Source organism: Manis javanica, chromosome 7 (assembly GCF_040802235.1).
Source record: "Manis javanica isolate MJ-LG chromosome 7, MJ_LKY, whole genome shotgun sequence".
NCBI classification, from domain to species: Eukaryota; Metazoa; Chordata; class Mammalia; order Pholidota; family Manidae; genus Manis; species Manis javanica.
The window spans coordinates 66,419,458-66,447,418 of record NC_133162.1 but is presented as its reverse complement, the minus strand read 5'-3'; the positions used below and the strand labels follow the sequence as shown (position 1 = coordinate 66,447,418).

Below are 27,961 nucleotides of genomic sequence, written 5' to 3'. Positions count from 1 at the left end.
TTACTAAAAAAACCTAACAATTTAAAACATACAATGTAGTCATCCAAAGACTGAGATCACCCAGGCAACCTCAGAGACAGATCAATTCATGGTGAGCCAAGACAGTATGACCTGATCTCAGTCTTAAGATGAAGTTTTATTTTTTTGTCCCAAATCTCCTCTTTTATCCTTTCTCCTCCTTTTATTCTTTTTCCTATAGAAATGATAAAATTGAATTCTCTCAAGTATTTATGGTAGAAAGGATAATGAGCACTTATTTACATTAAATCTTCTGGATAAGTTGAGTTACCCATTTTCCACTTAGGTTGTGATTAACAATTGCCCTATGCATCAGTCTTTGCTTGTGAGGAAGTGAATTTGATCATAATTCCTTCTTTTAAATCTATCACAGTACTAGCTGGCAAATTTAGAAAAGAAAGAACTGAGAGTTTCTTTGTGCCTGAGAGCCAGGATGGAAACAAAGAAGCCTAAAGCTGTGGCAAAGTTGAATGCATTTGGTGTAGAACATGCTGGAATGATAAAACCAGACCTTGTGAGTAGAACCCATGGATAAAACAAGGGAAAGATTTACTTTAGTGATGGCATGTGCTACTAGATTGAGCAGACCAAAATTTTAGTAACCATCACTGAGATTTGGTCTCCTCTTCCTGTAACACAGGAGATCTTTCTAGATTCTATCCATAGAATTTGCATCATCCTTTTTCTCCTTAGAGTGAAATTATCTCGTACTGGGGATTCCCTAGTGAGGAACACCTGGTTGAGACAGAAGATGGATATATCCTTTGTCTTCACCGGATCCCTCACGGGAGGAAGAACCGTTCTAACAAAGGTATGGGTGTTTTCTGTGGTGAGACAGGAAAACTCTGAAAGTTAACTTCATTGTGCAATATGGCTGGTTTTTTTGTCAGTAAACAAGTTCAGATTTAACTTGAAAAATTGAAATGGGATTATTTTTTAGACCAGAGTACTCAAAGTGTTATATTTATGCAAGGCATGTAAGAATAACTTCTTTTTTTAAAGAAATAAGGACAAGAGTCATCTAATTTCATATTTTGCTTAAAGATTCAAAGGTCAAATTTGTTTGAGAACATGCTAAAATCTCTGTGGTGAGGAAGCATCTTATTCAATTCAATGTTTTGAGCATTAAGTAAGTAGATAGCTTTTGCTATGTGAAAATTATTTAAGTTTTTTAAATAGGTAATATATTCACATAATTAAAATATCAGAGAAAGTAAGAACAGTTGACTTTTGAACAACACAGGTTTGAACTGCACAGGTCCACTTTTAAGTGGATTTTGTTCAGTAAATACAGTATTGTAAATGTATTTTTTTCCTTATGATTTTTAAAATAACATTGACTGCTTATGTTAAGGGTAAGGTTTCTGGTTGACAGTAGGCTATTAGTAAAGTTTTAGGGGCATCAAAAGTTGTATGGGGATTTTCTACTGCAAGAGGAGTCTGTGTCCCTAACATCTGTGTTGTTGAAGGGTCAGCTGTATGGTGACATACCCATGTCCCGTCTCATTCTTCACCTCCCCAGCTTTTTATGTATCCTTCCAAAATCTGTTTAAATTTCTTTATCTCTAAAGAATCTATTTAGAGACAAACACAAAAATACATGATTATTTTGCCCCACTTCCCTTTTATTACAGTAAGTGGCATTGAATGCACATTCTTTTGTTCCTTGAATTTTTTACTTAGTGTTTTGGAACTCTTTCCATATAATACAGAGTTCTTCATCATTCATTTCTACAGACACATAGTATTCCACTTTGCAGCTGTATCATGACTTACTTAACAAGCGTCCTATTTATAGGCATTTGGGCTATTTCCAGTCTTCTAACAAATATTGCAACTGGAAAAACCTTGTATGTGTGCAAGTTTACTTATAAGCTACATTTTCAGAAACAGAATTTTTGAGTCAGAGGATATATACATTTGTGATTTTGATAGATATTGTTAAATTGTTTCCCATGTGGTCTTCTTCTTGTAATGCTCTCACTAGGAATATATGAAAGGTCTTATAACTTTGGCTTAATACATATATATTTTTTGCTTCTCTCAATTCAAGCAAAACTGTAGTTTTCAATGCAAATTAAGGAATTTCTAGACAGACTACTTGAAATTGTTAAACAGATCTCTTCTTATGTAGTTTTTTTTTTTTTTTAAACATTTTCTGTTTCTAGAAACTCTCCTTGGAAAATTAAAGTTGAGATTAAGATAATTGGATAGCTATCTTCCTTTATTAAAATTTTTTATGAGCAGAAGGGCTGCCTTTGCTTTAATTCTTTACCAAATTATTGTTTAAAGCAAACTTAAAAACCTGTGTTAACATGAGATTTATCTACTTTTCTTAATATCAATTTTTTTCTCCCATTAATTCTAGCTATAATAAGGCTTTTAATAATGCTAAAGTGGCCAAGACAGCCAATGCTCTTTTTGAAGTTTAATTTCTAATTGTGATTTTTGTCATTTGTAGGTACATGGTATTAAATTTCCCTCTTATAAGCATGTTACACTAATACATACACTACACATTTTTGTAACATGCTTGTGATTTGTATCTACAAATCACAAAAGGCATTAAGCCTTCTAATTCATGCTGAACAGCTACTGTGAAGACTTCTATTTTTCCTTCTGCTCAAAACACACAAAATGTCTATTTTATTCCCGAGTGAACATATGATCTTGGTTTCCTGCCTTTTTTTTTAAAGTAAATCCTGTGTATAGATTTCAGATCCCATATAAAGAAAAATATGTATTGATATTATTTCTCTTGAAAGTGGTTAGTTGACTAATTAGTCATATGAGTCACTGTTAAAGATGCAGAGACCTTAGTAAAAACACATTCAGAGAATGTTCCTCCTCTTCTTTTTCTTTAGCCACCTCCTGGCTCCTCTGTACATGTGGCACATAGTGCCATATGCCCTATGTGTATGTGTCACGACTATTGCAGGGGAACGTGCTGTGTCTGTGCGAGGAAAGTGAGCATGATTCTTCACTGACTTGTGGGCAGAAGGGAGGAAGTTAGGAGACCTCAGGGCTGTGTCTGCGCCAGCTGCAGAGTAGTGTGTGCTGTCGCCTCCACGGGCTCAGAATCTTCATCCGTGCAAACAGTGTGTTGGCTGGATATCGCCAGGTTCCCCTTTGCCTTACCACTCTCTGGTTCTGTGGGTTATGTTCTCTGTTCTTTCTTTTTGGTGGGGTGTGTGGTGTGGGGCAGTGGATACCCTTGGGCTTTAGAATGGGGAGCACAGACAGGCAGCATTCTAAGTCAGGTCCTCAGGTTAGGTCCCCACCTTCTTCCTGTGCTCTGCCCAGGCCTCCCTGTAGTGGTTCAAGTGATGCAGGTGTAACACCTGCTGTGAGGTAAGCTCAGGGGGCTTTTAAAGAAAATGTGCAACAAATGACAAAGTTAAGGAGTTTGTGATTTTCTGAGCACTGCATAGGTTCTCTGATAGTTTGCATTCCCATGGTCCCAGGCAGAGGCTCTTCTTTGTCCTCCATTCATATTCAGGAGGATGTTGTCAGTGTGTTACCTTGCCTCACTTAATCCAGCCAGACAGAAAGAATTCAGAAGAGTCCTTAATACTCAACGTGGAGGTCATCTCATCCATGCCACTTCCCCTCCTGACTTCCCGTTCTGTTAATAGCACCATTGTCCTCCTAATGACCTAGACTGGAAACTGCAGAATCATTCATCTGGGCTGTCTATGTTGGATGGCTTCAGTTCATCCCTTTCTTGGCTTTGCTAGGCTAGCACCTTACCTTGCGCTCTCATTACCATTTAACTGGACGCCCAAAGTAAGCTCAGAATCCAGGAGAGGTTTGAGCTACTTCCATTTTTGAGACTTCCCACATGTTAAAAGAAGAAAGAATGTCGAAACAGAAATAAGAAAATTCCATCTGTTTATCTTTTAAGAAATGAATGCTTTTAGTATATACAAAAATAATGCCATAAGTCTGTACTATTAACAAGATAATTTTACTTAATAGTAAAAGATTCTGTTTACAAGCTACATTAAGATATTATTCATTTATTAGGGGTAAAGTAAAACCTTTCCTGTTACCTGTTTTAATGTGGGCTTTCTCAGTTTTTGTGCTCTACAATCTGAGTTGAAAGCTGTGTGGTGGGTGTGTCTCAGGCGTGTTACAGTGGGCCCCTCTGACTGCAGGCAGAGCCTTGCTTGGAGGGTGTTGGAGGTTTTTATGATCGCAGGCCTGAGCCACATGGCTCCTCTACCCATGCCAGCTGCTCTCCTTTCTGCCAGCCTCCCTATTCTTGTCCATCTTACATAGTGTTGCAGGATGAACCTTTTTAGAGCCCAAGTGTAATTATGTGATATTGCCATTTAGCAGTCGTCAGGGTCCTAATGAATGAAGATAACACGTTTCCTTAACATTAAGTCCTAGCTGTTGTCTGTACTGCTGACCCTCTACTATACAGCAGTTGACCTTTGAAGTTCAGATGGATATGTACAAAGAACTTCATGATCCCCCAGATTAGTGATTCCAGTTACAGGCCATGATGTCTATGGGGTAGAATACTTCTTTGACAAGGTTTAGGAGGAGTGCTTGAAAACTGTTGATTGCCAGCTATGTTTACCTATTATCTAAGAAACATATATTATCTACCCATTGTATGGGTTTTAATGAATACCATAGCCAAATTATGAATGACATCACTGATGTTGTATTAGTAAGTATTGAAGCACTGCCATCTGATACTCTTAAGTCCAAATGAGTTACTCCGTTTTTGTTAAAGTCTCCCTGGACTTCAGCTGGGGAACACAACCTCCAGCACGCTGCTCACCCTGCCCACCATCTTCATTTTCTGTATCTTTTTAAAAACAATGCTTTCCATCCTTCCAGGCCCAGCCTAACTGCCATCTCTCCCTGACTGCTTGAGCAGAAAGGAGACACACACTTCCTCTGAACCCCCACATGCCTTGCTAACACCCCTCTTGAGGTACTGTTCCTGTCCTGCTTTGGGGTTGACTTATTTTGTACTTGTCCCTCCTCACCACCCCTCCCAGCCACCCCTCTTTGAAGACAGAGGCTCTGTCTCTGTGACCTTTGTAGCCCTGTAGCGACTACCAACGCCTGTCCTCTGCATGGTCAACGTGAGTGAGAGTTATAAAAGGGCAGATTTCAGGATTGGGGTTCTTAACTAGATGAATGCAGGGGACCTTTTCTCTAGTAAAATAAAATAGACAACCGCACACACATAAATTTTACATACATTTATAAAGAGTTTATGGACACAGTTGAGTATATGCGTGCTGTTTCTCAGTGTTATGCAAACTTCTGTATCAAGTGTTGAACTGCCCCTGCTTAGCCCTAACTCCATAAGGGAACTGAAAATCAGAAAACTGTCATTTATAGGGAAGTGGTTCTGTTTTCATCCACTCATCCTTATTTCAGAGCTGTGGGAAGTCAACCCTAGAAGGGCCCTAGAGCCATGCTTGCACCAGGGATTTGGAGAGCTTCCATTTTTCACATACTCCCTGACGGATTCTGAGGTAAAATCCTTGGGTTTGCAACCTGTATTCTAGATCAACCCCCCCTCACTTTACTGGGTGAGACAGCCAGGTTCAAAGAGGGAAAGAGATTTGCTTTAGGTGAATGGATAACGGCCCACCCAGCCAGTCTGACTCCAGAGTCAGTGTTCTTTGAACTAGAGAATATGGTCTTACATAATAAGTATTGGGCAGTTAACCCCATGATAGTCACAATATTTATTTTATTTGGCTGAAACAAGGAAATACATATAGGCTTGCCTAAAATACATGAAACAGCAGAACAACAAGACAGACTTCCTCCATACCTAATTGGGAAATAAATTGTTCAGAAAAGCAATCATCAAAGAAAACACCAAGAGTGGAGTATTTGTGTCTGAAAAGTTGTGTACCTGTTGGCCTGATGAGTGAAGTGTTGTGCTCAGGGATGTATTCATTTGCCGTCAGCATGCAGAAACAGGCTTTTTGCCCTTTGCTTTGGCAAAGACTGCCCCGGGACTGCCCCTTGAACTTTTTGAGTCATGACTGACAATTCACCACGTGGCTTGTGAATGAGGTCTTTGGAGGGAAACCATCAGCCTATGTTTTCCTTTGATTGTTTTAGGAACCTGACTGATTTCTGGATTTTCTGTTCTTTCTTACATGTGATTCCATTTTTTGAATAAATGTTGTGCTCTAAGCATTTTTTGAATAAATGTTGTATTCTAACAAGCTATATGGAGGCCTTGACAAGCTGGGATTTAATTCTTTGCCTCTTATGGCACTGGGCAGATGTGGGGTCATTAATCGACACTGCAGCTTATTGCCTCTGGCTAACTGAGCTCACACCCAGGATCACTAGGCGCCCTGATGGCACACTGAGCAGGGAATTAGAACCTTTGCCTAAAGGAACAACAAGCAGTGGAAGTCCGTGTCCACTGCACAGTTTGGCATGTGCAGGTTGGGCTAGAGCAGAGAGTCCCAGTGGAAAGGAAGGGAATGCTCTGCCCTCTTCCTGCCCTCCCCCAGTGCTCACTCTCTCCCTCCTGGTTAGCCACTCATACCTGTTCTCTGCCCTCATCCTCAACATCGCTTCTTCAGGAAGGCTTTCTGCAGCCGCTCACACCAAGTCAGGCCCGTGGCTATATATCCCGAGCTCTCTGTGTGCTTCCTTCATAGCAGCTAAGGCAGTAAGGCATTAAATAATGCAGTACGTGGGTGATGATGTGTGTAACTTTGGTCTTCCCTACTGGACTATGAGCATTTTGATGGCCAAAGCCTCTTCCGATACCTGATAATCCCTCCAGCCCAAGGCTTTAGTCTCTCTGGGAGCTCCTGCACTCCTGGGCCCTCCTGGGACTGGGTCGAGCAGAGCTTTCAACACTTTGTTGAGTTATTCCCTCAAGGGCACCATGGGTTAAGGATTCCCTTCTCCTGAGCTCAGGGGTACCTTCGCAGCAGGGCTTCCCGGGGAGTGCAGAACGGGAGGCCGTGCACCTCGTGGGTAAGTGTGAGCACAGTGTGGCACCAGCCTTGAGATGAGCTCTTGGCTCTTCTGTTTTAATCAGTCAGGGGACCTTGGCAGTTTACTTCCCCTCTCCAAGTCTGAATTTCCTCTTCTACTGCATGGGAAGGGTAATACTACTACTTCACAGGTCACGAAAATCAGGTCAAATGAGACCTGTAAAGCATCTTGCCCCGTGTAAATGAAGCTGTTGTTCCTGTTCATAATTTTAAAATATATTGTGAATTTGATGGCTGTCTCTGATGGCTGCTTCCTTAGTATCCAGTCTTCCCTGACAGGGAATGTGCTGTAGACTGAATGTTTGTGTCCCTCCAAAATTCATATGTGGAAACCTAATGCTCAATTGTTGGCATTTGGAGGCAAGGTGGGGCTTTGGGGAGGTGATGAGGGCATGAATACAGAGCCCTCATGAATGGGATTAGTGCCCTTGTAAAAGAGACCCCAGGGAGCTCCCTTGCCCCTTTGCTACATGAGGATACAGCAAGAAGATAGCTGCCACGGCCACAGAGGTGGGCCCTCCCAGAAGCCACACCTGCCACACCGTGGCTTTACTTCCCAGTCTCCAGAACTGTGAGAAGGAAACTTCTGTGGTTTATAAGCCTTCCAATCTATGGCATTTGCTATAGTGGCCTGAGCAGTCTGAGACAGAGTGTACTCTAAACTCTAAGGAATGGAGAAAAATGTTTATGTCAGGATTTGTTTACTGAGGACAGAAGGTACTGAGGTGAGAATGTGATGGGAACAGGTGTGTCTGGGGGTCAGTGCTGTCTTCTCTGGTCAGGTGCCCCCCATTATTCATAGACCCCTCTGTTCCTTCTCTGGAACCCTCTTTTCCTTCTGTTAAGTGAGCATTTTGGACTAGAGCTACATAATTTCCCAACACTCAGACAACTGTAAAGCTCCATGAACTCAAGATGCCACGATATGAAGCTGTTTGAAGGTAAACTGGTAGCAGAAGAGGGCAGGGGAAGCAGAAAGGCAGTTTGGTATAGAGATGACAGGCACCTTGGTGTCACCTGACCTGAGTCTGGTTCCCAGCTCCACTAGATACTAATTGTGTATCCTGGGGCAAATTAATTCTTCTAAGATACAGAGTCCCCATCTGTAAAGTGGGAAGAATGGTTCAATGGCTTAGTGCCATCCTGAGTATCCAGTAGATGCTAATCAAGGCAGTGCCCTGGAAAGCACATTTGGTGTGTGTGGTGTGTGTGTCACTGTGCATGTGAATATGTAATGCCTTTTACTCCTTTCCTTCAATTACTCCTTCATTATGGTATTTATTCGAACAAATTTATGTATGTGAGCACCATGGGCCAGTACCTTGGGCGCCACGGAAGCTGCGGCGAATGAGACAGACCTCGTCACTGCTGTCACGTTGTTTGGGGACCAGCATGGCAGCTGCCGCTGGTGGGGAGAGTGACTTTCTGAGGGAAGGGCGGGTTGTCTTACCTGCTGTGCAATCCGGGTGCTGTTGTTTTCACTCTGGCAGAGGGTCACCGTCTTCCCAGCAGGGTGACTGAAACGTGAGCACAGTCATCTGGGGCAAAGCATGCACGCCTTTCTGAACGCTTCCTACAGATCATCAAATGAATTCTCACACAACTCTGGATGTAAGGACTCTTGTTCCCCTGCTACAGATGAGGAGAGCAAGGCTTACAGGGTCAGTGAGTTTGCCTATGGTGCAGCAGCCATTTGCTAGTAAACATAGGATTCACATGGCTTGTGACTGAGTTCCGACCCACTCGAGCTTTGGGACTGCAGTGATGTCCTGGTAAAGCCACCATGTGCAAGTGCTCAGTCTAGATAACCTGTGTATCAGTGTTAAGCAGTAGAAGCTGGGGCACAGGTTTTTACAAGTATACTGTTTGTCCTCTACCGTCTCTAAAAATGAAAATATTTTTAGAATAGTTGTTAAAAGTGAGGACTTTGGACTGAGGCCTCCTTGGGTTCCACTTGTGGTTCACCACCGGCTGAGTGTTCTAGGGCAGTTTACCTAACCATTCTCTGCAGGCATTAGTTCCTCATCTTTGACATGGGGGTAGATCTCAACATCACTCTTGTAACACTATGATCCATGTAAAACACAGGTGGTAGCTATAAGGACAAATAGTAGTCATAACTACAGACTGACCAGATGCTGGAATGCATGCTAGGGTTTATCTTAAGTAGTTGGGGCAGGTTCAGGAAGCTCCCCAGCCCCAGAGCTTTTGGTGATCTAAAGCCTGTCTTAAGGATGGTTTGAACAAGCCCTTGGACTTTGGGTCTGTGCAGAACCAAAGGCCTACTTTGCTGGGTCTCAAGATTCCTTGAATTGTCTTGTCACATGGATGGTTGCAGGCAGGTCCAAAGTGAGAGGGTGGCTTTAACTTTACATTACTCAGTACAAAGTGGTGGGATTGTGTGTACACATAAGCTAAGTCCTTGGTGCCGTTTTGTCTGGAACCTGCCTTTACAGATGTAGAGGGAGCCCTTATGCAACTTATAGCCTATCTTCTAAGCTATTCTGGAAGGTTTTAGGTTATGCAGCCTCCTCCCAAACTAGCAAGGAGCCAAACCTCTCTCTTCTTCATACCTGGGACACAGACTGCCTGACTCTGAGCCCTGGTTTGGGATTGTTGGCAATGCAACTATGCACAGATTACTTAGCCACAGTGTCTCAGAGTCCTATGAAAAATGGGAATGAAACTAATCTCTAAGTGTATTAGTATTGTGTTGCTGCCGTAACAAGTTACCACATAAGTCTATAGCTTAAAACAATACAAATTTACTGTCTTACAGCTCTAGATGTAGTCCTAAGGTCAATGTGTTGGCTGCACTGAATTCCCCCTCGAGTCTCTAGGGGAGAATCAGTTTTCTTGCCTTTTCCAGCATCTAGGAGCTGCTCATGTTCCTTGGCTTTGGAGCCTACCCTCCGTCTTCAGAGCCAGCAGTATAACATCTTCTAGCCTCTTTCTCATTCAACCCTCCTGCCTCTCTCCTAGAAAGACCCCTGTGATCACATTGGGCCCACCAGATAATCCACGAGGATATCCCCATCTTGAGGTCCTTAACCATATCTGCCAAGCCCCCTTTGCCATGTAAGGTAACATAGTCACAGGTTCTGGGAATTAGGACACAGGTCCTCATTCAGCCTATCATGCCAGCTCAGAGAGCTGTGGGGTGATGTGTCCGAGGTGACACCCGGGAAGTGCTCAGCACAGAACCTGTAGCAGTCAGCCCGTAGTGTGCACTTAGCGCAGCTCTGATTATACTGGCTAAATGGTGCCGCTCATTCTTTCTTCCAGTGCCTGTGTTCTAATGATACTTCATTACATATACATATTTACTATTATTATTATGAGGGACGATTATTTATTGAGCTTTACTGTATATCACTTTAGAAAAGGACACTTAGACTTTGGAGAGACTTAGTACATCCTACAAGGTTTCACATCTAGTAAGAACCGAGAACTGCTTCGTGCCGACACCCTGACCTCCAAGCTCTTGTCCTTGTCCTTTTGGTTCTTTGTGGGACCTCAGCTCATCTCTCACACCATCTCAGAGCACAGGGGACTGCCCTCATAGAGAAGGCCGGTACCTTGGGAGGCAGGGGCAACTTCCCCATCCACCCAGTCATCCTTTTGTGAGAGTGTGGGCTCAGGAGGTTCATTTTCGGAGCCTGGAATCCGCTGCTGGCTCTGCTCCTGTTTGGGCCTAAGCAGGTAGCTCTGTAGCAGGCCCTCACTGGCTGCTGCTCTTTGCCAGCTCTTTGCTAACTGTTAGTTGAACTTTGCCTGTCTCTGGGCCAACCTGCCCTTAGGCTTTCCCCTCAGCCCCCAGCCCTCCTGGAGCCACTTGGGACCAAGGAGCCAACTGTAGGGTACAGCTGGGGGCAGCAGCCCTGGTCTCGTCCTACTGGTTTGTTGCTAAGCTGAACCAGGCCACGGGTGTGGGAGTGCATGGACTGGGCTGGTGTTTGGATGCATTGCCCGAGCAGGCAAGTTTGAGATATGTCCCTCCCTCCCATTCTGTGTCTCCTCCATCTGCTAGAGGTTACTTTCTTCCAAGCACTTGGAAATTTAACAAATTTATGGGGCAAATACAGAGCTTTGGGTAACCTTCCATGGAGTGCAGAGAGGAGTCTGGGAATGTTTTAAGAAGTCTCTATGCAGGACAGAGTCACTCCTGAGCTAAGCCTTGTGTAGGAGTGGGTGTAGGTCCAGGCTGCTCTAGGGTGTTTGCATGTGTTGTCAAAGGCCCCTGAGCTGCTCTGAGCAGCACACATGCACAGGGAACACATGCCGGCGCTGGGCGTCTGGATTTCCACGGCTACACGCGCACATCCTGGGAAAGGGTCAGTGGCTCCTTGTTGCCCATCGGAGTCCAGGAGTTTGAAGAGTTTCTTGTATGTCTTCAACTTGCCAACTCCCACATTTCCCCTTTGAACTCTAGGGGCTTAGGGAGGGAAGTACAGAGCGATTGCAGGGGAGCTGTAAATTTTCCCCATCAGGAGAAGGTAGGGGGCTGACACATGGTCCCCAGAAATGGCACCTGCCTCCCCAGCCAGTCTCAGCCCTGGCCTGGTGCTGGTTCCCACCCTCTGCCCCCCTCAGCTCCCAACCCTGTGTCAGCCACTCCTGCCTTTCTCAGGGCTCTGCCCTGAGAACTCGGCTGAGTGGCCCCGGGTTTTCCACTGAGTGTTTGAAGAGGCACTGGCTGGAACTAGCAACCCGGTATCCGACCACCTGCCGCACCTCCCTTCTGCCTCGCCCTGACCTCTTCCCCCAGGGAGACCACTGCAGGGCAGACACATGGACTCAGTGCTGCTGGTGACCAGTAGGAGCGCTTCTTGGCACAAAGCTGTCCTGTCCCTGTGGTCCCTATATGTTGTCAAAGTCTTTCCTTGGTCATCCTGACTTTCTGGTGTTTTAAGGCCCAGCCCCAAAGCACCTTGGATGGGAGAGAAGTGCCTTAATGTGCTGACGGAACATGGTAGCACCGTCATACCACTCCTGGTGCCCTTCCCACGGTATTGCACGGTTACCACTGATTGGTGATGCTTCTTGTCACTGTCCTTATGAGGCAGTCCTGCTTTGGAGGGACAGTCACTTAAAACACATTCCATCCATTACAGTTCAACCTTGAGTTAATTTCAGCAATTACTGGTAAACTGACGTTTGTAATTGTGAACTTTTTGTGATTATTCTTCCGCAGCTGGATCATGATCACCTTCACTGCAGGCAGGAAGCCTGTTGATAAGATACTGTATATACCACAGTGCCTTGTACATAGAACTTTCCCAGTAAATTTAGTCTTGTTAATGTAGCACTAAAATGAACACTTGAAGGTAAAGAGGTGCATGTGAAGTGGCCTCAGTGTTGGCCTGTTTGCCTTCTGTTCTCTCCCCACTGGTAGAAGGCCATTTGTGAGGCTTTGGAAGTGCAGAGGGCTGCTGTTTGTGATCAGAGAATCACAGGAGTCACTTTGGACCTTTTCTTGGTAAGGGTGGGGGGTGGGTTCCCACTGTTCTTACAAAGGAGTGGATCAAAGGCCCACACTGCATATCTCCAGGGGGTGCCATTCATGTTGTCAGGTGTGTGTGTGCCTCCTAGAGTTGTCTATAGAGGCCATTAGAGTCACTTAAAAAGCAGTTTATTTGTTACCAAATTCATGTCAGTAAAGAAACAGAAAAAATATTGTCAATTCACTTCCCATCTGACTGTCCTGACAAATCTTTCTTCCCATTTTTCCTTCCTAGTTTACACTCCTCATTTGTGTACATCATTGGTACAGAGCTGTAGTCTAGAATATTCTGTTATTTTGTACTTTGCCTCTTTTTCCCCTTCAATGCTTGGTTATAAGCTTTTCTAGACTGCCTTGTCAGTCCTTGTCATTGTTGATGGCTTAAGTATTACACCAGGTGGATTGCAGTTAATTATTTGACCACTTGACAATTAATGTATTAGTAAGTGTTTCACTATTGTAAGGATGGACAGAAGTCAAAGGGAGCTCATAGTTTTCATTTGGACCTATGTGTCAGTCCCTATGTAAAACATTTAATTATCTCATTTATTCCTCTTAATTATTTATGGAGCTGAGACTTAGACTGGTTAAGCAACTTAATAATGTGAGCTAATGTTTATTGAACTATCACTGTGTGTCAGGCTCTTGGCTAAGAACTTTCATATAATATATCTCATTACTTCCTATAAAGTGCAAACTCTATTTCCATGCTGCGGGGCATGCTACAAGTTTCAGGGCATGTTAAAATACCTCGTCCAAGGTGCCACATCAGAGCTTTGAGAAGACAGATTTGAACCCAGGTTTGTCTGACTCTAAAACTCATGGTCAATGTAATGTGAGCTTCATGAGAGTGAGTTGTTTTCCTCCTGTTTTTATTCTCTGCTGTGTGCCCAGTACTGAGAAGAATGCCTGACATGTGGTTGGGGCTCAATGAATGCTTGTTTAATGAGTGACTGAATGGTCTTAACACTATATAAGCAGCCAGAGGTCAGGTTTCTTTCCCTTCTGAGTCTTTGGCTATTGCATCTGTGTCTCAGGTGTAGGTGAGTAGGAAGTAAATGTGTGTGTGTGTGTGTGTGTGTGTGTGTGTGTGTGTGTGTGTGTGTGCATGCATGTGTGTGAGTAGACATATAAGAATACCTGTTTGTGTCTATATAGTGAATTTGTGTGTGATCTTTTCCTTTCTTTTGATTTATTTTAGGGTACATTGTAAGAAATGTAATTACCGGAGCAAACTATAGAAACATTTCTTAGGTTTTCAGGAGTAGGTTATAATCTGTTTGATGGTGAAGGCAGTGTGTCTTATTAGATAAGCAAAAGGAGACCAGTTTTGCCACTACCTTGCCAGCACTGGTTTTAAAAAATTCTTTGCTAATGTTATATAGGGGTGCATTCTACCTCAGTATTTTAAATTGTTTCTATTTTATTATTTGCTTGGAATCTGTCATGAATTATCTGTTTAGCAAGATACCATGTTTGTTTTCAAGCTAGGTGCAACTAACTCCTACATGTGGGTGTTTTTTTCAGGTCCCAGGCCCGTGGTGTTCCTGCAGCATGGCTTGCTGGCAGATTCCAGTAACTGGGTCACAAACCTGCCCAATAGCAGCCTGGGCTTCATCCTAGCAGATGCCGGGTTTGATGTGTGGCTGGGGAACAGCAGAGGAAACACCTGGTCTCGGAACCACAGAACTCTTCCTGTTTCTGAAGATAAATTCTGGGCCTTCAGGTAGATTTGAATTGATGATGACAGGGGTCTGTTTCCTTAGTACCCTCAACATAGGCATATGGGGAAGCAGATAGATGAGTAATTTAAGATTATATGAGAGGGAAACTGATGCTTATGTTTTAAAACTTGTTAGGAATTTGATAACTCACATTAAGTTATAATAAGCAATTCCATTTAAGAATTAGATTCGATGATGGGTTTTTAGGTTTGTTGATATTTCTGGGTAACTTGTGTCTCATAACCTTCTTTCCTCCATAAATATGCACTCCAAATTTCCTATGTCCAGAAATTCTCCTCTTCTCACTTCTGTCTCTTCCTATTAATCACTGTATGGCATTGGGCATGTTGCATAGGCTTTCTGTGTCTCACTTCTCCTTTGTAAATTGGGGATAATAAATACCTATCTCAAAAGGTCATTGGGGTATTAAAGGAGAAGATATAGGGAAAGAGCTTGGTGGTGGTTACCATCAAAGGTGGTAGTTAACAGCTGGCTCATCCATCGCCTGATGTCAAGCATTCACACACGCCCTTGGCTCAGGGCTCTGTCTTGGTACCAGGTGTTAGAGAAGGTCAGCGCTACAAATTCCTTCAGGCTTGCTTCCCATCTGTAAAACCAGAGCCTACCTAAAGACATGAAGTACAAGACTGAGGGTTTTTACCAAAGGCACATGTAAAAATATATTTATTGTCACACTATTTGTAATGGTGAAAAATGGGGAACTACCAAATGCCCATCAGCAGTGAATGAGCAAGTTAAGTGTGGTATATATACACAGTGAACAGCCTACAACTATGTGCATCAGCATGGATATAGCCGGATACAGAATACATACTGTTTGTTCCCTTTTACAGAAAAGTTAAACAATGGGTGAAACTAATTTATGGTGTAAAAAAGGTTGACAGTGGTTACCTGTGGGAGGCGAGATTAGAAGGGAACCCAGTGGGGCCTCTGCTGTCCTGTTAATATTCTGTTTCCTCCTCTCGGTGCCCATTTACCCAGCTGTGTTCAGTTTGTGATAACTCCTCAAACTGTACACTTATGAGTTGTGTACTGTTGTATGCAATGTCTCAATGAAAGGGTTCTTTTTGTTTGGATTGCAGTTTTGATGAAATGGCAAATTATGACCTACCAGCTTCAATAAAGTTCATTCTGAATAAAACTGGCCAAGAACAAGTATATTATGTGGGTCATTCTCAAGGCACTACAGTGGGTATGTATGTAATAAAGATTAGAAGTTGATATAATGTCTTATTTCAGTTTGCATTTGTTCTTAAAGGTGAAGTAAAAAAATATGTTAATCCAAATAGAGGATTTTAATGACAAGCAGAATTAATGAACAGGGCAAGGGCAAGGGATTTGGGTAATATTTCATCTTCTCTGGAAATTCAGACTTTAATATAAACAGATCAACAATGTGTGTGAGTCTTTTGAATTCGAAGAAGTGAAGTAAACCATAGCCTCATATGTATTTTCCTAGTTAAGCAATATGGAGATGGGAGAGCGTAGAAAATAATTTGTTTTATAAATGCAGAGACTTTTGCAAAGAAAACAAGAAAATAGAATGACTTTTATGTGGTCTTTCTCTCTGTGGCTGTGCATAAGGTGTTCAGGCCTCAGTTCCTTCTCAGGAGGAATTGCTCTGTGTGTGTGGTGTAGATTCAGTGTGTGCATGGGAAGAGGTGGGTGCAGGTTCTTTCTATGCCACCATCTTGGATTACCCTAAAAAATACTCTGACTTGTACTTTGTTTTTTTATAATAATTTTTTAATTAAAATAGAGTTTTATACAGTTTATATACAATATTATGTTGGTTTCAGATGAGCAACTTAGTGATTTTTCAATTATGTACTTTATTAAATGCACACCAGGATGTGTGTAGTTACCATTCGTCACCATACAATGGTACGAAAGTATTATGAGCTATATTCTCTATGCTATACTTTCATCTCTATGACTAAGTTATTTTAGAGAAGACAGATTTGAACCCAGGTTTGTCTGACTCTAAAACTCATGGTCAATGTAATGTGAGGTTCATGAGAGTGAGTTGTTTTCCTCCTGTTTTCAGTGGGGGTAAGATGGAGTACACAGATGCCATGTTTCACTTTATTTATAAATAGTTTTTAAGTCATGCTTTTTTATTTATACTGATTATAAAAGTAATGTGTATTTGCTATAAACACAAAATACATTTAGTAAACTAAAGAAAATAACAATTGCCCATAATTCTAGCAAAAAAAAGAGTTCCTCTGATTACAGATTAGGTATCTGCCCCATAATTTATTAATTCCCCTTTTAGTGTTTACTATGACTAGTATCTTTGTGTTCATATCATGTGATCTCCTTAGAATACATTTCTAGAAGGAGAATTACTATGTGAAAGGTGTGAATGCTTTAAAGTGTCTTGATGTATATGGTTAAACGGCCTCACCACTCAACACTCTGCCAACTTGAGAGGCGACCAAAAGAAAGTAACACGGATCCCTTGGCCTTTCTTACTAATGAGGTTAAGCCTTTTTCTTCATTTATATTCCATCTCCCATAACTTGTCTACTTGTGTCCTTGGCTTCACTGCTTTCTGAAGAGACATTCAGGGGCTGAGTTTAAGGCAAAAAGGAGAGGCTAACAGATATTTTAAAGCCAGGCCATTCTAAATGTGTAAATTTCTTTTTTGTCTTTGGTGACTGATTTGAATGCTTGTGTAAATTCTTAGGGAAGGGAGAGGATGGGATGGTAGGTGGAGCTATTAGGAGTAGTCTTTCTTTTGCTTGGCTTACATTATTAAAGGAACAGGGAACACCTTCTGGCTCTAGCAACTGGATTTATTCCAGTGCATATCTAGGTTGAAAACTGAAATAAGTACTTAATAAGTATTTAATTTGCTGGTTTAATCAGACTCGGTGTTTGTGCACAAAGAAGCTGAGGGCTGCTGTTTCAAATGTTTGACTCCTGGCGGTGACAGTGCTCGCATGGTTCTCAGATTGCCACTAGAGGGCGCAACACATGATTGTTCTTAACGAGTCAGAGAAAGTCCTTGAAGATGAGCTTTCCCGTTATTTTCCTTTTCTTCCCACAGGTTTTATAGCATTTTCACGGATCCCTGAGCTGGCCAAGAAGATTAAGATGTTCTTTGCCCTTGCTCCTGTGACTTCAGTTGTGTTCTCTACCAGTCCTCTAACTAAATTAGGACAATTACCAGATTTTCTCATTAAGGTACTTGGATCACCCACCCACCCACTCTTGCCCCCAAATTTCCTTTTCAGATCTGAAGAACTGGCCATTAGGGGGAGCATGTTCCTCCCTCTATGCCTGCCTTCTCTGTGTTCTGCTACTAATGGAAGAGTGGGGTTTCTTCTCTCCATGGTTTTTCTGCCTCTCTTCACTCCTACTTTCAGATCCTGGAGAGTCAGGGAAGTTTTATCCCTAGATCTACACCACAGCCCTGTATTTTCATGGTTAGCCTATCAGAGCAACTCTCCACCCACCACACAAAGAGAGATCCGGAAAGTCTCGGAGAAGGTAGCTTAAACTTTCTTAGAGTTGTACTTCATTCCGTGCTATGAGCCCACGTGCAGAAAATGTGCTGCTCCCACATGCCCAACCCTGGCCTCACTCAGGTGATCTAAGGACATTGTTACTATTATGTTTTATAATCAGGCCCCTAAACACAAGCTGATAACTTCATTAGGGCTCAGCCGTGGAGCTTTGTTCTGTTCAAGAATGAATCAGTTTTTATGAGGAGTTGAGAGCCAGCTGAAGCCAGATGGTCCGTTATGCCTACACTATTATGTTTTATGTATGATACGTTTATATACACACACACATGAAATCCCATACAGGAATATATACTTAAAATCAGTTATAACATATCTATTGGCCATTTACAAAATTTTCACAGGAAATACAGATAATACTCTAATCTCAGAATCAGTTTCTCACATAAAATGGGATTTTCTGCACCTGTGGGCAGACATGTAGATAAGATGTGGACCCTCTAACCAAATTTATTTTTAACACCTTGGGTATTGAATCATCAGTTTTCATTTTAAAACATTCAGAAATTACAAATAAAACACCTTTCAACTTCCAAGGCTTCTTTTGGTGCTTTTTTCAGGATTTAGCATAGTACTGTTTGGGGTCTTTTCCTGTAGAGCTTGTGAATGAATTTACCTACATATCTAGGTTTGGAGAGAAATGTTTTGCTTTAATATAGATCGTATCCACTATGCATATTGATAGCATTTTCTCCTCATTTGAGAGCCACCATATCAAAAAAATAAAACTGTTGTGTGCTTTCTAACTGCTACATAGTAAGTTTTCCATTCTGAGGAACTACCACTTACCTAACCTGCCCCCTACGTAGACCCTTAGGTTGTTGCTGATTGACTGTTGCTGCATCCTTGTGCCCTTTTCTATGGAGAGCTGAAATTGCTGCATTGTAGGAATGATGCAAATTTAATTTAATCATTGGAGATTGTGATTTAGTAGCTTTGTAAAGATTCAAACTCTTGCTCCCCTCCTTGAAGCTGGTGTTTTGTTAAACCTGGAGTGGGACCCAGGATCTGTGCTTCTATAAAGCACCTACATCGCCTAAAGTGGGCTAAACAGATGGGTATTTGGGAATCATAGATAACCGTGTTTTTTATTATCCTGGGAAAGTGATACAGTGAATGTATATTCCTAAAACCTTTGAATTAGCTGCTCTGGAAAGTATATGTTGCTTCCATGGAAGCCAAGTATCCTAACTCTTTCTCAGAATACAAAGGCATACATTATAAAGATAACATTGACATAAGCAAGACTGTACCCATGTGAATTTTTCTTTTTCTGTGTATACTATGCTGCTTTGTCATAATTTTCAGTGGAGTTTGCCACAGTCATTTTCAGCTAACAGTTACAAGGTACAAGGTCAACTTCCCATTCTTTGTCGGTCAAAAGGAAAATTTGGCTTATTGTCACTAAGTCAGTGATGCATTCTCCTATTTTTAGTAGAGAACCTCAAAAATATATGTATTTATCACATGTGACCATTACATAGACTCAAAGCTAGTTTTAAATGCTGATGCCTGTCACATGAGCTTCTCTGCATGTGATATTTACTTCTTTGTTCTCCCCACCTCATCTTAGTGTGACTAGTCTGGAGAAGAGGAACATTCAAGGAGACCTAGTATCTGCCTTTAGATATTGGTCATTTGGCAGATCACAGGCTGAGTGCATGTGGATGAAATTTGCCAGAAGTATAGAATTGCATCATGCAATATTATAATTTTAAATTAGTTGCACCTTTTAAAAGGCAGATTATTTAACATCTAAATTTTGGTATTGGTTTTTGTTTTTTTTAGGGAAAAAAGGAAGCTGTGTAGCACAAAGTAGTGGCACACACCAGGCTGAGCATAAGCTTTCCAGTTTGCCCCAGGTCTCAGAGCTCAACCATCGCTCGGGGCAGGGTGGAATTTTCCTCTTGCTCTGCTCTTTTACTCATTTGCATTTTCATGCTCACCTGTGTTTGTTGGGACTGCAAGGAAGAATCTGTTCAATGTGTCTCCCCTAGTTGCTGGTGGTCTGCTTGGTGCTCCTTGGCTTGTGAGAGCATCACTCCAATTTCTGCCTTCATCTTCCCATGGAAGTGTCTGTCTCTGGGCCCAAATTTCCCCTTTCTATAAGGGCACTAGTCATATTGCATCAGGGCCCACCCTAATGACCTCATCTAAACTCGATTACTTTTATAAAGACTCTATCTCCAAGTAAGGTCACATGCTGAGATACTGGGGATTAGGACTTCCACATACCTTTATAAGGGAGACACGGTCCAACCCATGAAACTGCCTTTGCAGGCTTGGACTTTCACTCTTGTCTCTCCAGAGGGTAGGCATCAGCAAAAGTGTAAATTATAAGGGGACACATTTGGGTTCAACATAAGGAAGATCTTTTTCCTATTTCCTATTGCACAAGTATGTGAATGACTGCCCTGAGGACATAGTGGTTACCCCAGAAATACTTGACACAGGTTCCATGGCCATTGGTCAAGGCAGATATAGACCTGGAGTGGGCAAACTTTTTCTGTAAAGGTTCAGATAGTAAATAATCGTGTTCTGTGCACCATGTGATCTCTTGCAACTGCTGAACTCTGCCAATATAGCACCAAACAGCCAAAGAAAATGTGTAAATAAGTGAGAGTGGCTGTGTTCCAATAATACTTCACTTATATGTAGACAGTGCTGGTGGAGCTGAATGGGGAGTTACTATTTAGTGGGTACAAAGTTTCAGTTGAGATGTGGAAAGAGTTTTGGAGATGGAGAGTGGTGATGGTTAAACAACGATGTGAGTGGACTTAATGCCACTGAACTGAGCATTTAAAAATAATGGTAAATTTTGTATTAATGTGTCTTCTTCAATAAAACACAAAGTTTAAACAATAACTTGGTTTAAAAAAAGTACTAACAAACAATAGGAAGAAGGCAGGATTGGCCCATTTGCCAGTAGAATTGGATCACGTCTGTCTGCATCCTGGGCGGACACACTGCTGGCCAATCACAGTTCAGTTCCATCCATCAGCATCAGATGGATCTCTGGGACGGCACTGGGATGAGTCGTCATTAAGGCCCTTTCCCTCTACGATAGTCTGCTATGAACTCACTTGATTTTCTGCCTCCGTTTCTTCACTTGAGTCCTGAAGTACATATTTATAATGTCTGTTTTTACCTTAGTAAGCATACTGCATAAACATAACATATGTTCCTAGTGTGAAGGTCCCTTGTTGCCATTTCTCTCCTGAGACCATCTGTGGAGACACTTGGCATGTATCTCTGCTTCCGAGGTAGGTCATGGAGGCCGGTGTACCAGAATGAAGTGCTGAGACATTCTTGGACTTCTTTTTATTTTGCAGGACTTACTTGGGGTCAAAGAATTTCTTCCTCAGAGTGCATTTTTGAAGTGGCTGAGTACACATGTTTGTACACATGTCGTTCTGAAGGAGCTTTGTGGCAATATCTTTTTTCTTCTGTGTGGATTTAATGAGAGAAATTTAAATATGGTATGTAAGTTTATAGTAAGACTTGTTTAAACTTTCAGTAACTTTATTTTATCTGTAAATGTGCTTATTTTTGTGGGGGAAGTGGGAGAGGCAGGAATGACCTCCTTAGAACTCTAAAAGATCTTTAGTTTTAGGAGGCCAAGGAACCAACTCCGTCAAGTGCCTGCAGTGCCATCTGCTGCTGTCCTCAGGCCGGCCGTTGTCAGCTTCCTACATGTACCTATATGGAAACTGTCAAATGAGGGGATCTGTCATAATTTAAGTCCCAATATTTGTATTTATTCTAGAGATTTCTTTCTTTTAAAAAATTACCATAAATGTGTTTAACTTTGGAATGGCCATTTACGCACACCTGTGTGTGTGTAAATTCATTTATTTCATACAGTGTAAATCCTTGGCCAGTAATATGCTGGTGTTTCTAAATATATTTGTAGTTTGAAATGTTGCATTTTGAGAAAATATTTTAAAGTTCTGGAATGAAAACTCTAGGGAATTTTTAAAAACTGATACTAATTTCTTGTTTCTGATGATGAAAGCAAGGTGTGATTATTATATAAAAATTTGGAAATTGAAAAAACTATGAAGAATAAAACTACAATGACCAGTAATCTCAGCCCGTGCAACCCCATCGTTACCATGTTGCTATATTTCCTTCATATATATTCTGTGTGTACATTCTTATACATATTTTTAGTCGTCATATCTGTAGTCAAAGAATCCCCCCCTTAATCTCATGTATTTGAGGCTATGCCTCTGTAGTTTTTAACTATGAAGTGCAGCATATGTGTATTATCAATGCCTCCTTAATGCTGTATTCATTCTTTGTTTCCATGTATTTATTTTGCAGTCTAGAGTGTCTGTATATGTAGCACACTCTCCTGCTGGAACTTCTGTGCAAAACATATTACACTGGAGCCAGGTAGGCATTCCAGGAGGGCATCTGGGGTTTGTGTAAAATCAGCATTAGAAAAATCACGCAAAGATCTCAATATGCAGGCATCCATTCCCCCGAGCACCTGTCTGCCAGCTCATCCCAAATACAAAGACGGTTTACTTACAAAGCTGAGCTTGTTTCCTTCCTCCACGTCCCGAGTTCCTGTCCTGTGTTTGTGTCACTTTTGTTATCCTCCCAGGGACATGCTGTACTGTGTGCATGAGTTCACCAAACAGCTCTGGGGATTGATTTTTTTTTCTTTTCTTTCCCCTCCCCACCAGTTTTTCATTGAGTTCCAGGTTTATTATAGTTCTGTTTTGCTTCATAGAGCAAGATTTTATAGCAACTTCAGAGATAGAAGCTGCCATTTCAGCATTAACCCATGAGCACAGTATGCCTGAAACATCATTGAATAAACTGGAGCTAAGCCAGTCATAGATGTAAATGGGAGCCACTAGCTTTTCAAATCGTATTTATTGTTTTACCACACATCACCAAAGTAATGCACATTCAGTCTAGAAGGTTTAGAGAATACAGGCAAAAAAAAATTCTCTTAAGATAAAAAATTAAAGCATTCTGTAATTCTACATGAGATAGAAAATGTATACTCAAAGACCTGAAATGTCTCTCTGTGTTCTACTCTATACCTCTTGCTGCATACCAGTTTCAGAAAGAAGTGGTTAAAGTCACAAATAGAAATAATAGTTTTAGAAATAGATTAATTTATTTTCTTCTACTTACTCTTCTTTTACTTTTTTTTCACCTAACAATATGTTAGGAACTTATTCCACATCACGATATATTTCTTTTACAATTTCTCTCCCCTAACTTCTTTTAAATATGAAATAACTCACCATTTAAGCTCCAAAGAAGCTGCTCTGAGTGTCTTGGATACAGTTTCCAGACACTGGGCAGTCACTGCCTACAACAGAATCATGTGAGTTGCATTTAAAAGTATACCTTTTAATAAAATATTGTTTAAGAAATGTAAGGGGAGTTGGTTTGTGGTAGAACTGGTGGATTGGCTACCATCCAGGCTTTTAAAAACAGATTACTGTGTCCTGTTCATGGAGATTAGAATTCATTTGGACTGGAGAATCTGTACTTTCGACTATGTTAAAGAGCTTTGCCAGGGTATCGGGGACCTATGCTAGGTAAAGTACATGATTTAGTGTGTTTTGACATAGGTATATACCTGCAAACCATCGCCACCGTCAAGACAGGGAACATACCTACACCCTAAAAGTTTCCTCATGCCCCCTTTCAACCCCTTCCTCTCACCACCTTCCCTGCCCCCATTACCAGGCAGCCACCATTTGCTTTGCATCATTAAAGGTCAGTCTACATTTTCTAGAGTGTGATAAAAGTCTAGTCCCATACGAATATACTTGTTTCTGTTTGGCTTCTCTCAGCATAATCATTTTGAGACTCATCCACTTGTCATGTGCATTAGTTAGTAGTTCTGAGTGGTGAGAATTTGTATTTCTAAAAAAAATGCTGCCCAGTAGTTTCTTCTGCCCACCTGGATTTGGGAACCGTTGATCAGGGACATCACCAGCTCTTTTGTATCCTTCCTCAGTTGTCCCAGGAACTGTGTCCATTGGGAGTGCCACTCACTTCTCCCTGGGCTCATCCCTAAGGATCCGGGCATGCTGGGCCTGAGGCCTTTGGCCTCCTTGTTGTGATTGTAAAGCCCAGTGTTAAATGTCAGTGACTCTGCCTGAGTTGGCTGTGGCTCAGAAGAGGGGAATCTGGGGTGCAGGGAGGTCATGACGTGCAGAGGCACACCTTCAATGTCCTGAAATCTTCCAAAGTCCTCAAATTCACCAGTGTTCCTTCAGGCCCCTGCTTTTCTCTTGAGCTGCATTTATGTTCATTGTTACTTGTTTTCTCTGTATACCCTGTTGTCAAAATATCCCTGCCTTTTGGAGCACTTTGGCCCTCTTACCTGGTGGACATTTTCAGAAAGGCCCCATTTCTGTCCACTTGGGAGTTAATGCCATCTAGCTTGGAGCAGGTGAGCTGAGCTGAGGCAGGTGCTGAGCTGCGTGCCAGCTTAGTGACCACTGTGGCCCAAGGTGACATGCCACTTGCCTCTGCAAAGCACGAAGGACCACTGGACCCCACCGGGAGCCTTTGGGAATTTGGCAACCAAGACTGCTGGACCGCTCTGTCATATGTTATGAATGGTCCCATGGCAGGCCCCCACTGGGCGTGCTCTCGGTTGGGTGGCGATCCATGACTCTGCTCTTGTCCCAGCCTCTCTTACGAAGCAGCTGGCTGGGGTCAGAGGCCGTAGGCTGAGTCTCAGAGTGCCACTCTTGGGCCCAGTTGTGACCTTGTGGTTTAAGGTTCAAACCACTGGGAATGTGCCTTGTGAACAGTTTTGAACCTCAGATTCACTACAGAAGGCAGCCTGCCCTTTGCCCTTCTGCACAGTCCCATCCCTTTGTACCGCTGTTGCATAGAATCTTTCTCCAGTTCTCCTTCCTCTGGGCTGTTGGCCAAGGGCTCCTGGTCTCTGCCTATTAGGCAGCCCTGGTACCTGATGGGAGAGGTGTCTGCTCACGGTGTGTGGGGCCTGGATGCTGGAAGGCTGAGGCCCACAATTCAGCTATGAAATTTGGAGGTTCCTTCCAAGGAGTTTAGGGTGGCCTAAAAGGCCTTTCTATTCATAGAACATTTGGAAGTTTACTTTTTGTTTGAATAATTAGTATTCAGTCTTTTTTTAAACTCTTTTTATTTTGTTATCATTAATCTACAATTACATGAAGAACATTATGTTTACTAGGCTTCCCCCTTCACCAAGTCCCCTCACAATCCCCATTACAGTCACTGTCCATCAGCGTAGTAAGATGCTATAGAATCACGGCTTGTCTTCTCTGTGTTGTACAGCCCTCTCCAAGCACCCCCCAACATTATATATGCTAATCATAATGCCCCCTTTCTTTTTCCCTGCCCTCATCCTTCCCTTCCCACCCATCCCAGTCCCTTTCCCTTTGGTAACAGTTAGTCCATTCTTGGGTTCTGTGCGTTTGCTGCTGTTTTGTTCCTTCAGATTTTCCTTTGTTCTTATACTCCACAGATGAGTGAAATCATTTGGTACTTGTCTTTCTCTGCCTGGCTTATTTCACTGAGCATAATACCTCCTAGCTCCATCCATGTTGTTGCAAATGATAGGATTTGTTTTCTTCTTATGGCTGAATAATATTCCATTGTGTATATGTACCACATCTTCTTTATCCATTCATCTACTGATGGACACTTAGGTTGCTTTCATTTCTTGGCTATTGTAAATAGTGCTGCGATTAATATAGGGGTGCATCTGTCTTTTTCAAACTGGGCTGCTGCATTCTTAGGGTAAATTCCTAGAAGTGGAATTCCTGGGTCAAATGGTATTTCTATTTTGAGCTTTTTGAGAAACCTCCATATGCTTTCCACAATGGTTGAACTAATTTACATTCCCACCAACAGTGTAGGGGGGTTCCCCTTTCTCCACAACCTCGCCAACATTTGTTGTTGTCTGTCTTTTGGGTGGTGGCTGTCATTACTGGTGTGAGGTGATATCTCATTGTGGTTTTAATTTGCATTTCTCTGATGACTAGCGATGTGGAGCATCTTTTCATGTGTCTGTTGTACATCTGAATTTCTTTGGAGAACTGTCTGTTCAGCTCCTCTGCCCAATTTTTAATTGGAGTATTTGCTTTTTGTTTGTGGAGGTGCATGAGTTCTTTATATATTTTGGATGTCAACCCTTTATCAGACCTGTTATCTATGAGTATATTCTCCCATACTGTAGGGTACCTTTTTGTTCTATTGATGGTGTCCTTTGCTGTACAGAAGCCTTTTAGTTTGATATAGTTCCACTTGTTCATTTTTGCTTTTGTTTCCCTTGCCCAGGGACGTATGTTCATGAAGAAGTCGCTCATGTTTATGCCCAAGAGATTTTTGCCTGTTATTTTCTAAGAGTTTTATGGTTTCATGACATACATTCAGGTCTTTGATCCATTTCGAATTTCCTTTTGTGTATGGGGTTAGACAGTGATCCAGTTTCATTCTCTTACATGTAGCTGTCCAGTTTTGCCAACACCAGCTGTGGAAGAGGTTGTCATTTCCCCAATGTATGTCCATGGCTCCTTTATCATATATTAATTGACCATATATGTTTGGGTTAATATCTGGAGTCTCTCTTCTGTTCTACTGGTCTGTGGCTCTGTTCTTGTGCCAGTACCAAATTGTCTTGATTACTGTGGCTTTGTAGTAGAGCTTAAAGATGGGGAGCGAGATCCCCCCCACTTTACTCTTCCTTCTCAGGATTGCTTTGGCTGTCTTCCTTGGCAAGAGCATGGGCTGAGTTTCCATTTGTTAGTGACCTCTTTAATTTCTCCTAAGAGTGTCTTATAGTTTTCAGGGTATAGGTCTTTCACTTCCTTGGTTAGGTTTATTCCTAGGTATTTTATTCTTTTTGATGCAATTGTGAATGGAATTGTTTTCCTGATTTCTCTTTCTATTAGTTCATTGTTAGTGTATAGGAAAGCCACAGATTTCTGTGTGTTAATTTTGTATCCTGCAACTTTGCTGAATTCCAATTTTAGTTCTAGTAGTTTTGGAGTGGAGTCTTTAGGGTTTTTTATGTACAGTATTATGTCATCTGCAAATAGTGACAGTTTAACTTCTTCTTTACCAATCTGGATTCCTTGTATTTCTTTGTTTTGTCTAATTGCCGTGACTAGGACCTCCAGTACTATGTTGAATTAACAGTGGGGAGAGTGGGTATCCCTGCCTTGGACTTGATCTCAGAGGAAAAGCTTTCAGCCTCTCGCTGTTCAGTATGATGTTAGCTGTGGGTTTATCATACATGGCCTTTATTATGTTGAGGTACTTGCCCTCTATACCCATTTTGTTGAGAGTTTTTATCATGAATGGATGTTGAATTTTGTCAAATGCTTTTCAGCATCTATGGAGATGATCATGTGGTTTTTGTCCTTCTTTTTGTTGATGTGATGGATGATGTTAATGCATTTTCTAATGTTGTACCATCCTTGCATCCCTGGGATGAATCCCTCTTGGTCATGGTGTATGATCCTCTTATGTATTTTTGAATTCGGTTTGCTAATATTTTGTTGAGTATTTTTGCATCTACGTTCATCAGGGATGTTGGTCTGTAATTTTCTTTTTTTGGTGGGTTCTTTGCCTGGTTTTGGTATTAGGGTGATGTTGGCTTCATAGAATGAGTTTGGGAGTATTCCCTCCTCTTCTATTTTTTGGAAAACTTTAAGGAGAATGGGTATTATATCTTCTCTGTAGTATTCAGTTTTTAATAGTCCTAAAACCTAGTTCTTTATTGCGTTTTAAAATTCAGTTTACAAATCTTACTCTTTTTACAAAACTCACAAGTTTCCGGAGCTGGGACTCTTGTTAGTATCTCTAGCCCCCTTTGCAAGCAGGTCCCTGAGGCCAGGTACATGCTCCTATTTGAAGAAGGCTGATCCAAACATACCTTTACAGTGTTGTTCAGAATTACTTAAGGTGCTATAAAAGATAGATTCTCAGACCTACCCAGCACTTTTTGAGACTCGAAATTCCTTGGGGATTCTCTGGTATCTGTATTTGAGTAAGTACTTCATAGGATCTGTTGTCCTCTATTATTTGTAACCTACTGCTTAAAACAAAACAAAACAAAACAAAACAAAACAAAACCAAAATATACATTAGGTAGGTTATTTAAAGTATTGTAAAAAGACA

At 41.8% G+C, this 27,961-nt stretch overlaps 1 protein-coding gene across 2 annotated transcripts in view; it reads left to right on the top strand.

Moving 5' to 3' along the window:
* The window catches only part of LIPA (lipase A, lysosomal acid type), a 37,353-nt gene that overhangs the window by 2,820 nt on the left and 6,572 nt on the right, over positions 1–27,961 (top strand). Inside the window, exons 2-8 of one of the 2 annotated variants that reach the window (XM_017653359.3) lie at positions 392–532; positions 712–829; positions 14,053–14,251; positions 15,353–15,462; positions 17,326–17,462; positions 21,136–21,282; positions 22,130–22,201. In XM_017653359.3, coding sequence (XP_017508848.1) covers positions 452–532; positions 712–829; positions 14,053–14,251; positions 15,353–15,462; positions 17,326–17,462; positions 21,136–21,282; positions 22,130–22,201 — 864 coding nt within the window. In that variant the 5' untranslated portion in view covers positions 392–451. The remainder of the gene's footprint in view (positions 1–391; positions 533–711; positions 830–14,052; positions 14,252–15,352; positions 15,463–17,325; positions 17,463–21,135; positions 21,283–22,129; positions 22,202–27,961) is intronic. The other variant, XM_017653358.3, reaches the window with a different exon arrangement.